General features: G+C 49.9%; 1 protein-coding gene across 1 annotated transcript; it reads left to right on the forward strand.

The window, feature by feature from the left end:
- Nucleotides 1–620: 620 nt before the first annotated feature.
- Nucleotides 621–12,407, forward strand: ACAD10 (acyl-CoA dehydrogenase family, member 10; the record flags this gene model as incomplete). The annotated part of the gene is made up of 13 exons (XM_009865116.1): nucleotides 621–777; nucleotides 1,272–1,420; nucleotides 2,260–2,454; nucleotides 4,036–4,194; nucleotides 4,989–5,148; nucleotides 5,592–5,729; nucleotides 6,512–6,605; nucleotides 7,326–7,507; nucleotides 8,055–8,205; nucleotides 9,450–9,595; nucleotides 10,391–10,564; nucleotides 11,486–11,829; nucleotides 12,354–12,407. Coding segments are annotated over exons 1-13 (2,103 nt in total), but the record flags the coding sequence as incomplete, so codon positions are not given.
- Nucleotides 12,408–13,051: the final 644 nt, after the last annotated feature.

Here is a 13,051-nt window from a genome sequence, read left to right on the forward strand (position 1 = left end):
TTGTACCACAGCTACAGGCCCCGTTACCATGGCAACGCAGGACCCATCCCCTTAGGCCGAAGCATCTGCCTCCCCAAAAATAAGAAAAAATAAGAAAAAATACACACACACCCCTCCGTGTCCTCCCTTTCCCCTCACACCCGCCATGCTGATATCTTGCAGCTCGTGCTAGATTTTAGTATTGTTCATTCTTAAGTAAACTGTAACAGTCCGGCTCTGGAAATAAGGATTTTACATCATGGTGTAGGGCTGTCCGTGAAGGATAAGGGATTAAAACACCAGCATCCTATAAGCACCCTAACGTGTCTTGGAAACCCAGCATCGTCTGGTGTGATAGAGAAGTTGCTTTGGCACAACTGACTTCATGGACGTGTGGATCAATAAGCAAAAAACAGAGTTGCTGTGCAGAATTTTGCTGTGATTAGTGATGGGTAGTGTGCCTGTTAGCTTCAGGTCAAACTTGAACATTTGAAGGGTGTAAGGACCCTGTGTAAAGCCACATCCCTAGTTTGGCTTGGACGCTTCTTGCACGTAAATAAATGTTTACCCTTGTCATTCTACGCTTTCTATCCTAGCCTCGCTCCTCAGCCAGCATGGGCTGGGTGCGAATTTTCTGCAGCATGTACCTGAGGCGTGTTGCCCGTGCCCCTTACCTGCTCCGTGCTGGGATCTGGCAGCACCCTCAGGGGCGGAGACGATCTGGCTGGTGCCGTTATAAAGCTGTGATCTTTGACGCAGACGGAGTGCTCCTCCCGTCCCCTTACAAGACAGCTGCGGGTGGGTATTCTCATTTATCATTTGTCCCTGTTGTTTCTATGCATGGAGGGGAAAGAAATGCCAGGTCTTGCTGTTAGCTGCCCCTGGTTCTGGTAAGATATTGAAGAACTTGCAATGATGATGGTGAAGGAACTCCATCGTGCCATCAGAGTACTAGAACTGTCAGCAACTGTGCTGACAGCTCCAGGTCAAGGCTTGAACCCATCTGGTAATTAAATTCTCCTGTAGTGGCACCAGCTGATACCACCCAACATTGGTACAGACCTTCACTGCACTTTAAGAGCTCCAAAGGTACCACACCAGAAACAGAGGTGAGGTGCTTCAGTTGAGGGAATGCCCAAACTTCTGTGTCTGGGTGAATTACACCAGTCCAGCATGTCAGTTCTCATGAGTGCTGTCGGTGTGTCACACCTCAGCGGGATTTCAAGCTGATTTCACAGTTCTGGTGATGCTGTACATGCTCTTTCCTGGCTTTCTTACTTTCTCCTGTGTAGACTGGGAGGCCCGGAATTGGATTCCTGCCGGTACCATCCAGCAAGCTATCCTCTCTGGAGGGGAAAACAGCCCCTCCCTGAAGTACACAAGAGGAGAGCTGACGACTGTGGAGTTTTTGCAGGAATTGGGACAGCAGTGCTTTGAGATTGTAAGCCAACTCCTCTCTTCATCTCTTTGTGCTTCCTGACTGCAGGGAGATGGGATCCTGCAATGTGGTGGTTCGGTGAAGATAGAGGAGCTTTTAGAAGAAATCCTTTGATGCGAGGGTCTGGATTTGCCATCTAGGAAGGATTGCTGTCTGAGCAGGGCAGATTTTTCACTGTTTTTTCACAGATTTTTCACATCGTTGTAGTAGGCAGGCAGGATGGTCAGTTGAATTTTCTTTCAATTCACTTCTACCAGCCTTTTCCTGCATATTTCATAACTTTTTTATTTCGAGACATCTCTAGGATCAGCCAAGATGAGAAGTCAGAGAGCTAGAGACCAGATAGAGACCACCTTTTGCTGTTAGTTCGTACACGGACAAGCTAGATAGGTGGAGACCATAGACTCTGGGGAGGGTTCTTGAGATTGGTAGAAGCCTCTCCACCTCAGCTCCAGGAACAAAATGCAAGAATCCTTCTTTAATGAAGTGTTTTTGAAACAGCTCAGGCTAAAATGCAGATTCCTTTCCTGCCTGCTGAATGGTGAAGCAGTATTGATCTCTAAGGTGCCTTGACTCCGTGGCAGGCACAGTTCTAGGACATTTCTCTTTCCCCAAATTGGCCCCTCATCTCTGCTGCTGCTTCTGTAGAATTAGTAATGTTAGCATGTGTTTCTATTTGGCCTAAGCAATTTAGCTGGGATATTCACTGGCTGCCTTCTGCTGCCAGAGGAGGCAGGACAGCAAGATAAGATGATCAGGCAACCCAACCACTCTTATTTTCATCCCTCCTTAAAAACTGTTTATGGCTGATTATCATTCTTGGGGTTTCTTTGGCTTCTTAGGCAAATGTCTCTGTTCCAGTGGACTCCTTTCTATCAGACTTAATCAGAAATGAGATGATAAAACAGCTCCCCATAATGGCAGAAGCAGTACAGTGTATCCGTGCCAGAGGTCTTAAGACAGCTCTTCTAAGCAACAACTCCTGCCTGCTGAATGGAGAGAGCTTTCTGCCCCTGGACCGAGAGCACTTTGATGTGGTAAGCCTGGACGGATTCCAAAACCTGGCCTGTAGAAAGAAGCAACTGAAATTCTGTACATGTGGGTACCAAGTGAAGGGCAACCAGTGGCATGTGTGAGTAGACAGAAATGTAACACACTGTGCAAACATGTCCTGGCATAACTCGTTGTAGTGCCTGGGCCTTGAAGAGAGTCTGAGTGATGTGAGTTTGAAAATGCATTGCAAAATGCCCGCGCAACCACAAGTCTACCTGTAACAGGCATAGGTAGCGATGCCAATAAAGGACTTAGGAGCTGGAACTCTGTATAAAAGATAAATGTTATTACGTGGTTCCCCCGCCTGCTTTATATTTAGTCCTTACTCTTCTAAAGCTTGTTTCATCCCAAAGGATAGCAAAGCATCTCCTATACTATGAGAAATCGCACTAGCCCGACATGTCGATCTGTCTGAGCTGATGAGCAGGGAGAGACCCCTCCTAGCACACTTCACTTTTGCAAAGATGAAGTGGAAGAGTAGCCATGAACATCAAGGCAGGTTTGAGTGGCTTCACTTTAACAGGCAGCGGCTCAGCATAACAGAAAATTTGCTCTTTCATGTGGCCCAACTCACATCTCTGAATTTCAGGAGTTTGTGTATGATTTGTTTGTTTTATACCTTTGATTAAGCCAACAAAGTGTGCCAAGAAGAGTCATATTGATCCATTTAAAACCTGGGACTGTTTAAAGTTGGCTTGTCGACATTATGTCATTGTCAGCTCTGCTTTCTGTGCACTACACCAGTGACACCAGTACCTATGAAGTTCTCGTAGTGCAGTGATGCTCTGTTGGGATGATCTGTGGTACTTTTCACCCCAGACTGTTTCAAAGCAATTTAACAACCACGGCCTATCCGATGTCATCACTCATGCAGTGCGGCTCTTCTGTAACAGCAGGCAACAGCACTGCACAGTAATTAGTGAGGAAAAAAAATTAATTGAATGTGGATTTCCATTAGCATTAGCTTTTATGTCTATCTAATAGATTAATTTCTATTCCTAGAGTGTTTATCAGGGCAGGGGTGAAGTACTGTTTGTATTTTTTTCATGGTTGTGAGGGCAACGTGAGTATTCAGAGACTGACTCAATGCTGTTTTGATCCGAATTTGGGTGGATCATTATGGTCAACATCTCTGCTGCTGTGAAGATGGCTTTGGCAGGATTGATAGGTGAGATGGTGAGGACATTGCTTTTATAGATTGTTTGGAAGGTGGTGTACTCCAAGGCTTTCTTGGACAGCATTGAGCAAATGGTTCAACATGGTCTGGGACATCCAGTGAACCTCCCACGGCGTGACATCCTGTTGGATATCTTCCGCCTGAGGACTGGCCGATCCTGTTTAGCTTATTTGAGCTGACAGAGCCCCAGCCAAGGCAATTGGCACCCACGCAGCCACTTGAATCACATCCTATCCAGCTCTGTCAGCCCTCCATTCCCCCTGTCCTTTATGTCACGTGTTAATTAGACTGTCGGTCTCTTTCCCACCCTCCCAGCCTCCATTTCCAACACTGCACAGATGTTTGTGGTCACAGCAGGCTCTTGCATAATCACTTGTCATTGCCGTAGATGGTCGAATCTTATCGGGAGGGAACGCGCAAGCCAGACCCTCGTATCTACAAGCTGTGCTTGGACCTCTTGGGTGTTCAGCCCCAGGAATCCATCCTCCTTGACAACAGCAGCCAGAACCTAAAAGCAGCAGCCCAGCTTGGCATTAAAACAGTGAAGGTACAAAGCAATGCAGCTGGGGCGGGATTTTGGGTATGGTTTTTAAGTCCAGAAGCTGTGTTTGATTTGAATGGCTTGGAATTTTCAAATGGCAGTGGCAGTTTTGCGTAGCCAAGCCTTTTGTTTCAGCCTGTGCTTACTCCTACAGGCTGTGACGGGGTTAAAGGGGAGGATTACTGGCATAATCTGCACTGGCCTGTTTCATTCACAGCAATAAACCCTATGGCCAGTGTAACCTCAGAGAAGTCACTTCTCTTTTATGGACCTCAGTTCCCTATTAGAGAAACAGCCCTAGCCGTATAGTTGAGACGACCATATCCACTTGATGTGAGAAGAACAAGACATGCTTAATAAATTTCTAGAACCTCTGAGGCTTCAAGGATCTGTCAGCTGGGGCCTGACTGGTTAACCCCCAGGCTTTGGAGACAGTGCGCGTGGAGGTTTTACTTCAGTGAGGGGACCACTGTGGGAAGGACAGGCATGGGTCTGGTGGGATGAGTGAACTCTGCTCCCCTGGACTGCACTTGAGGGGTTCCAGCTCGTAGCCCAGCCCAAGCTCACAGTGACGATGCCCCAGTAACAGATGTGTCTCCAGGATAGAGACCAAAGTGGGAGGCTTAGTGAATACGGGTAATGCTCTGTGTCAGCAGGGAATGACCATGAATTCCTGTGTGTCTTCGTGGATCAGTGCCATGGACTCACAAATAAATGCATTGCAAGTGTGCAGAGCTCTTTCTTTCTCAGGCGATTTCGTCTTCTATCACCCAATGTTTCTCTCTCCCTCTTGCTTTCAGGTTGATGATCCAGAAGTAGCACTCAAAGAGCTGGAAGCCTATCTGGGTTTTCCTTTGCAAGGGTTTGTTCCATATACCCATTCAGTGAGACCAGACATGGAAATCCCAAAAGACCGTCTGCAGAAGTACCTTGGAAATGTTCTTGGTGACCACACAACAGGTATCGCAGTGCTTTTTGCTCTTCAGTCTGAAAACTTGCATATTCTGGAGTTGTTAGCTCTTTCCATCACACAATAGACGGATTAAAAAATAATATTAATGAAAGGCTCCTAACCTCCAAGCAAACGGTACAGCCATTCAGATCTCAGTAATCCGTCGCTGTTTGCCAGAAACGGGAAACAATATTTTAGGACTTTCTCATTTGGGAGGAGTTGAGCACAAGTTGCCAGAGACGCTAGGAATATTCCTGGCCTGTGAGCCAACTGTGAGCCATCGCTGTGCTCCCCAGGGATTTGGGACACAGTAGCAGGGTGTTTGTTCCTCATTGCTGCAAGTGAGATCTCAGAGCCAGGCGCAGGAAGGGGAAGTAAAACCTGTAGAAGTGATGACAAATAATCCCAGCTCCTACTTCTATGCGCTGACCCTCTGCTCTCAACACTTCAGGCCCACTAGTGTTACAGCAGTTTGGCCACAGACATTCTACTCGGACCTATTTCATCAAGTTTGGAGATCGCTTGTTTGTGCTGAAGAAGGAGCCTGCTGACAGCCCACTTCCCTCCAGCCCCGCCGTCAGAAGGGAACATAGGTGAGAAGGCAGCTGTGCTCCCTCAGGCCACCTGACCGGGGAAGACTCTTGTAGGACATCCCAAATAACCCTGTCCTGGGGATGGTGCTCGAATCCAGCCTTGGCTTTTCTGTCCCCCATCACCCTCACAGTTCACACACCTTCATCCCACGTTGTCGTCTCCTGCCATTGTGCACAGCTCCATGCCCTGATCTGCGATCTGTGTGGTCGCTACGGCTCGCATGAGGAGTCCTGGAGGGAGAGACAAGGCTGTGCTCCCACCCTGCAGCTGGCAGTGAGCATGCGGTCAGGATCCTGTGCCTGTGAAAAGCACCCTCCCCGCTCCTGCACTGTGATCCTTCCACCCCACAGAGCACACCACAGCTCTCCCAGCACACATCGGAGACGCGGAATCTCACTCTCTCATCTGATACCTTGGCTGGGAGAGGGGCTGCAGCACAACACTGCAGCTGAGCAGCGAGGAGCCCAGCTAAAGGCGAGCCCCACGCTGGAGGGGTCATGCCACAAACCATTTTGCTCTACCAGAGGTCTCTGCCTCAGCAGCAAAGCAGCAGGACACTTGGCAACAGGGCTGTTGTGACCTCTCCTTGGTTTTTTCAGAGTATGTTGGATAGGTCTTGGGGCTCTGGGCCATACAAAGATTTTGCTGAGGTTCTTTAACCTACCCCCAACCATGTTATTTTGGAGTGTTTAAAACCAAACACAGGACTCTAATATTGTGTCTGCCAAGCAACAGTGCAGTTCTGGTGTTGATTCCCTAATGCCTTTCTGTGCTGACACGGCTCTCTGACTCACCCTGGCAGGGTACTGAAGGCACTCGCTGAGGCTGGTGTTCCTGTTCCCACTGTACTTGCTCTCTGCGAGGACAGAAGGTAATTTTGTCCCTCAGCTTTCATTCTGTGCTTGACAACTTCAACCAGATTCCCCCGAAAGTGAAGAGAGGAGAGGAGAGGAGAGAAGGAATCAGACCTCACAAGGCACACTGGTCCAATTAGTGCTTGCCCAGTCTCAGACTAGAGGAGCCTCTTAAAAGTTCAAAAGGCAGTAACACTTTTATCTGGTTTGCTTTAGGTGCATCTAGTTTTATCAGTTAATCAAGATGCTGTCTTCCTTTGAAAAGCAGCTATAAGCCAATATTGTAGGGCCTCCTGCTGACTCAGTATGCTTAGGTTTCCAGTAAGGATGTAATTCAGATTGGCCCCAAGATCTGCAGCCACGACAGCTCCAAGCCTGCAGCCAGGACACCCTGTGCAGCCAGTACAGCTACGCTCACATCTCTCCTGGCTGCAGCAGTAAAGTCTCTGTGCTGTAGTTAAATGGGGAAAGGAGATGGTTGGTGCCGTAGCCTGGCCCCAGGATCATCTTCCTGGGGCTGGAGGGAGCAGGACTGATGCTGCCACAGCCTTGTGCCACCACCCAGCAGCCTGAGCTGGGCTGGAGCCCAGGCCACAGCTTCAAAGGCCGCTGTGGCTGCTCTTCACCTTGTCAGGCAGGTAAGGCCTGGGGGGCACGTTCAAGGTGTAGGTGAGGTCTGAGGGGTGGTAGGTAGCAGGATTAACCTCAGAACCACCGGTTCCACCTTGCTTCCCCAGCACCCTTGGCACGCCTTTCTACCTGATGGAGCACTGCGCTGGCCGTGTCTACAGTGACGCCTCCCTCCCCACGCTGCAGCCTGGCCAGCGGAGGGCCATTTATGCTGCCATGAATCGAGGCCTCTCACAGATCCACAGCGTGGACCTCAGAGCAGCCAAGCTGGAGGACTTCGGGGAGCATGGTGAGAGAAGGCTATTCTCTTCTCCTGTGTATCAGCATTTTGAAGGATAGGCTCGGGTACAGGCTAAACTTGGAGGCAGTTGGGGAAGTGAAGTTGGGCAGCAGGGTGTCTGGTTCCCTGGGTGTGGTAGGAGGTGTGAAGAGCTGCTTTAGAGCCTCCAGGTCTTCCTGCTAGTAGTCCCCCGACTTTCCTGTCATGAGCAAGAGCTGAACTGTCAGTGCAGGACTAACTTGTTTGCTGTCATCTATGGCTAAACTTCCTCAGCTCCTTCCTCCTCTGGCAAGCTATCTCAGCTTCTTGGAGTGGTGGAGAAGTTACATTTTTGTCCAGGACCTGATTATTTCCACCAGAATTTCAAATCCTGTGCCCAGTTAAGAATGTATGAGACCGCTGGAAATCACAGCTAAACTCTTGGAGCTTATCTCAGACTGTTGGACTGAGATCTGCTTGGATATTTGACTTTTTCTGCATGTACCTTTTATGCATCTCTTCTGAAGCCTTTTCATTCTAGTCCCTTTCCCTGAGAGCCTTCATTGTTCTGTTACAGGTAATTACATTCAACGGGAAGTTGAGACCTGGACGAAACAGTATCGAGCTATGGAAACTCGTATTATCCCAGCGATGGAGAGACTCATTGAGTGGCTGCCTCTGCATTTTCCTGAATCTCAGAAAACGACAGTTGTGCATGGTGATTTCAGGTACTGCTTGGCTGACAGCGTTGCCCTGGAGCACATCTCAGGCAGTAGAGAGGGAATGTAAAGCACTATGAAAATTCCAGAGAGGTGCGGAGTTGGGCTGGTGCAGCAGCTTCCGAGCAGTCTGAAAGCTGGGCTCTGGGTCAAGTCCAGCATCCCCCCGATAATGAGATTGAGAGGGCCAACAAGCCCTTCACATTTGTCCTGAGACACATATCCCAGGAGCTCTGGCTGGTGCTGCCTTGCACCCGGAGCTCTCTTATTTCCCCAGTGTTTACTTGCCCACCGATCTGTGACAGTTTGAAACAGTGTCCACTCGAAAGCAGGGAAGCTGGGGGTAGGAACTGAAAGCCTGAACTCCTGATGTCCGATTCCAGTCTTGCTGCCTCATTGGTGTTTCAGAATTTCTTTGCCCAACTACTGCAAACAGTGGCCAAACACTGAAGGATCATCAGCTGTTTCTGTGATACTCAGAAATCAGTCCTGGTGCATCTTGCTAACGATATTCGGTGCTTAAAGAGTTTTGGGTGGCTGATGAGATGCTGCAGGACGTGTGGCAAAACCTGCTGGCATTACAGGTGAAGTCTTGCAGGAGCGTGGTGGCTGGGGACAGAGGTGAGGGATGCTGAGAGCTGCTGCTTCGTTGTCAGACCCTGGCTGCCAGGGCTGTGAAGCTGCAGCATAGGTGTGTGCCAGTTCTGGGCACCAACTCTGGGCCAAGGCTCCTCTCCACGAGATTTAGCGCTCACAGTTCCTGTGTGGCTGGAAGCTCGTGAGTTCTGAGCACCCTGGCAGGATGCCTGCCCTCTCAGTTTCCTCCTCAGTAGGCTGCTGCCCTCTCCTGGGGCTCAAACTGGTGAAGGCTGTACTCTGCATAATCTACAGTACATGGCAGTGCAGGGCCTGGAGTTATTGTGTGCATTTGAAATGAAAATCCTCCTGGACAAATGACTTGCCTGCTTTGCTTTTTGGCTAACCTGTGCTGTAACATCTGTTAATGATCTGAGGCCCTGAATAACTTTGTTTCGTTCTTTAAAGCACAGTTGGGTTCATCATTAACCAGGGAGTTCACTATTGAGTAATCTCAGTCCTCTCTGACCTGTGGTTGCAGAAATTAGCGTTCTGCTTATGCAGTCTCCCAAAGGACTCAGCAATTTTTTGTGGAGTGAAGAGCGCTGGAAAGCACCTACTGCTGCTGAGCACTGGGATTCTTTCCCCCACCTGATCTCTTTTTCCCTCTGATACAGGATGGACAACTTGGTCTTTCATCCAGACAGACCAGAAGTCCTTGCTGTCCTTGGCTGGAAGTTTTCAACTCTAGGAGATCCCATCTCTGATTTGGCGAATAACTGTATGGCCTTCTTCCTGCCACCTCATTTTAGTGCACTAAGAGGTACAGAGAGGAGCAAAGTCACGTTTGACACATAGAGAGAGGAACCAGAGTTCAGAACCTGAGTTCTCCTGCGTGAAGGGCTCAGCTGCAGTTCCCTGTTCTGCCCTTTCTCCGCTCTCAGAGGAACCTCCATCCCTCCAGGGTGGAAGCATCTTTCGCAATGTGCATGTGCCATGGTTGCTGCATCCCTGGTTTGTCTCGTATCTGACACCCATTTGGCAGATGCTTGTGCCGTGTGCTCCCTGTCCTGCTTGGTACTGTCATCCGGTTCGTGTATGTGAATCCTTGTGAGTGGTCATGTCAGGGATGGCCCCAGGGCGAGGGCCCTGCTTCGCAGCTTCCAAGGCTGCTTTTAAAAATCAGTTTGGATTATTTTCCCTCTCACTTCAGCTTTGAAGCTGAGGAACTCTCTTGGGTGGAAAAACTGAAGCAGGTGCTTCACACTAGGCCAGCACTGACGTGGTTTGTCTGCAGAGTTATACACTTGATAAAAATATAGGGCTAAACTGAGAGGAAAATTACTCCATCGTTTAGGAGGAAGACCTGTCAGTCACTACTCTCACAGTCTCACCCCAAGGAAGAAAACTGTCCCATATACATTTCACCTACGTGAGTTGGTGCCAAGCCCCCATGGTTGTGTGGAAGCAGCACAGCAGCAGTGCCACTGTTGGATGGGTGCAGGTGTCTCTGCTGCTCCACAGCTGCGTGGCTCTGCCACAAGCCTCATGGCATCTCTAGAAAGCTCTGAGCTCCTCGCTGCCTGCTGCTTCACTGTTGCCTCTTCACATTTTCCAGGCTTGAGGAAGTGTGATTTGGGGCGGCTGGAAATTCCCACGGCAAAGGAGTATTCCCAGACGTACTGTGACCATATGGGAGTGGAGCATCCCGAGAACTGGAATTTCTACATGGCCTTTGTCTTCTTCCGACTGGCTGCAATGCTGCAGGGACTCTACAAATGCTCTCTGGCAGGTGAGGAACCAAACCATGCCAGTCCTGTTCTGCATAGATCTCCAGCCAAAGCGCAGACACACGAGCACCGGTGTAGGGAGAGCTCTTGCGCTGAACCAGGTGAGGTCAGACCAGCAGTGTGTGCTGCCAGGGTTCAGGCACTCCTGGCTGTGAATCCTGAGAGCTCAAAAATTCCAGGTGCTACAGCAAAAATGTGATGTTTCTGGCAGCCTTGTGCTCTCAGCATAGTGCTCTTATGGGAAATAAGGGCTCAAACCAAAAGATTGTGTTTCACTTCTTGGAGATGAATAATCTGGGAAAAATCATCCAGCAATTTATTGCTATGCGAGGACAAGAAGGATGGGAACAGAATGTCATGTAAAGTACAGAGTTCCCTCCCTGCTCCAGCACAGGCTTTGGAGGGTGTGAGGGTGCTATAACCTCTGAGGCAGGCTGTCTTGTGGAGTCAGGTCGGGTCCTGCGAACACAAAAAGGGCCAAAGGGGAGCACACACAGGGCATTTCCCATGCAGCTGCTTCTTGCTGGCTGCAAGGTCTGGTCTCTTCCTGCTGGCTATTTGTGCCAATTGGAGATTGCTGTGCAATGACTTCTTTCATGGGAGAATTTAGAGGCCAGAGCTCAGAGCTCAGAGCCCTGTCCTACAGGTGGAGCTCTCAAACCTTCAGACTAAGCACCACCTTCAAAGAAGAGACCCGAAGCAGAGAGGTGGTGTGGACTCCCAGGGCTGTTTATCTGCATACATGAGGTCTGGCTCAGGAGTCTTTATCAGAGAAAAACAAGATGTTATTTTCATGTTCCTTAGAGAGGAGTCTCCCTGAGTCCTGCTGGGCTGGCCCAAAGAAGGGTGCACGGTGCTGTTGGGGATGTGACTATATAACACAGACTCTTTCAAATAAAGATGTCCTATTTTCTTGTTCCCAGGGGACCATGGCCCAGACAAAAGCAGCCCGGATGATGCAGAGTTCGTGGCTGACCTGGCCTGGGAGTTTGCCATAAAAGAAGGATTCCGTGTGTTTGACAGCATTCTCACCACAAAGCCTCTCGCACGATGTTACAGCACTTGGGCCAGACAAGGGCCGTTCCTCAGCAGGAGCTACAGTACTCGGCCATGTCCTGTGCCCAAAGTCCCCCTGGTCATTCCCCCCACCAGCCCGCTGGAGATGGCCCAGGGTCTTTACTGCAAGCTGGAAAAGATCGTGGGCATCCAGTGGGGTTTTCAGATTTCCCAGCACAGTTGGGTCCCAGGTCCTCTTCTAGAACTGAAGGTGAGACATCTTCCTCCCACCTGCACCAGGGTGGGGGATCATGGCATGCCTCTGAGTTCCCTTGCTTTTCTGATCACATCAGTTTTTTGGCATAGAGTCCAGTGGCTTGGAGGAAGCGGGCTGAGTTCACATTTCTGGCTGCATTCGAGTAACAGAGATCATATTTTGGGAAACAGCAATTTCAGAAGATGGCACTCCCTTCCAAGATGAGCAGATTAATGCCAGCCCAGCTGTAATCGCTGGTGCTGCTCCACTGAGGTCCTGCCATCAGTGCTGAGAGCATTCCCAGAGCTTGGCTGGGCTTGGGCTTTTCAACACCTGCCAGTCCAGCGCTTGCTCATTCCCTTCTCCTGTCGGGGGCAGCCTCACTGCTGTCTCTCATGTGGGACAGGCTAAGTCCATCCTCTTTATAAGAGTCCCTCCCAGTGCTTCCTTGGAAGGTCCCACAGGTAGGGCAGGGAGCTGCTGCACCTCCAGGGCTTCATTTCCTCCTTCATGTTCTCTCACTTTGCTCTCCCTGGCAGGGGCTGTCCCTGCAGACGTCCCCATCAGCAAACAGTCGCCTGCTCAGCGATAAGGTGAGTGTGATCCAGCCCTCGGCAGGGCAGGCTCTGCGCTGCTGCTTGGACTTCAGCCCTGCTACCATCCTTGGCACTCCTGTACAGAGCAGAAACCAGCTACCAAAGCGACTTGCCCGCGGTGGGGCAGTGGTAGAGATGGGAGTAGCAGCAGCTTTCCAACTGTAGATTTTCTTTTCCTTCTGCCAGCGCAAGGCAGGTCGGGTCAATATGCAGGTATCAGGACATCTGGGTCTCCCGCCCAGGCTCTGCAAACTCCCCCTGGTTTCTCTGTGTTTCCACTCCCCAGCGCTGCTGGTGGCCGTGGTGCAGCTCAGTGAGCTCATGGCTCGGGGCTGGCTGGTGTTGCAAACAGATTTGCTGGGAGTGGTGTCATAAGTAATCATTCACAGAGTGTGTCATGAAAGCAAACATCCTTATATCCTGGGGTTGCTACTGAGATTATATTCTTAATGTGTTCCAGTGACATTGTAAAATTCTAGTGGGTTACTTAACCACCTTTGAGCTGCCAAAAAAGAAAAATCCCTTAATGTTCAGCCCTTCAGAAGCATTTCCTTGTGCTTTACCAGAAACGAGCAAACCCCAGCATCTCAAGGTGCTTAGCAGCTGATCCCCTGAGAAGGTGGAAATAGAGGGAAAGCAGC

This window comes from Apaloderma vittatum, unplaced genomic scaffold (assembly GCF_000703405.1).
Source record: "Apaloderma vittatum isolate BGI_N311 unplaced genomic scaffold, ASM70340v1 scaffold31842, whole genome shotgun sequence".
NCBI classification, from domain to species: Eukaryota; Metazoa; Chordata; class Aves; order Trogoniformes; family Trogonidae; genus Apaloderma; species Apaloderma vittatum.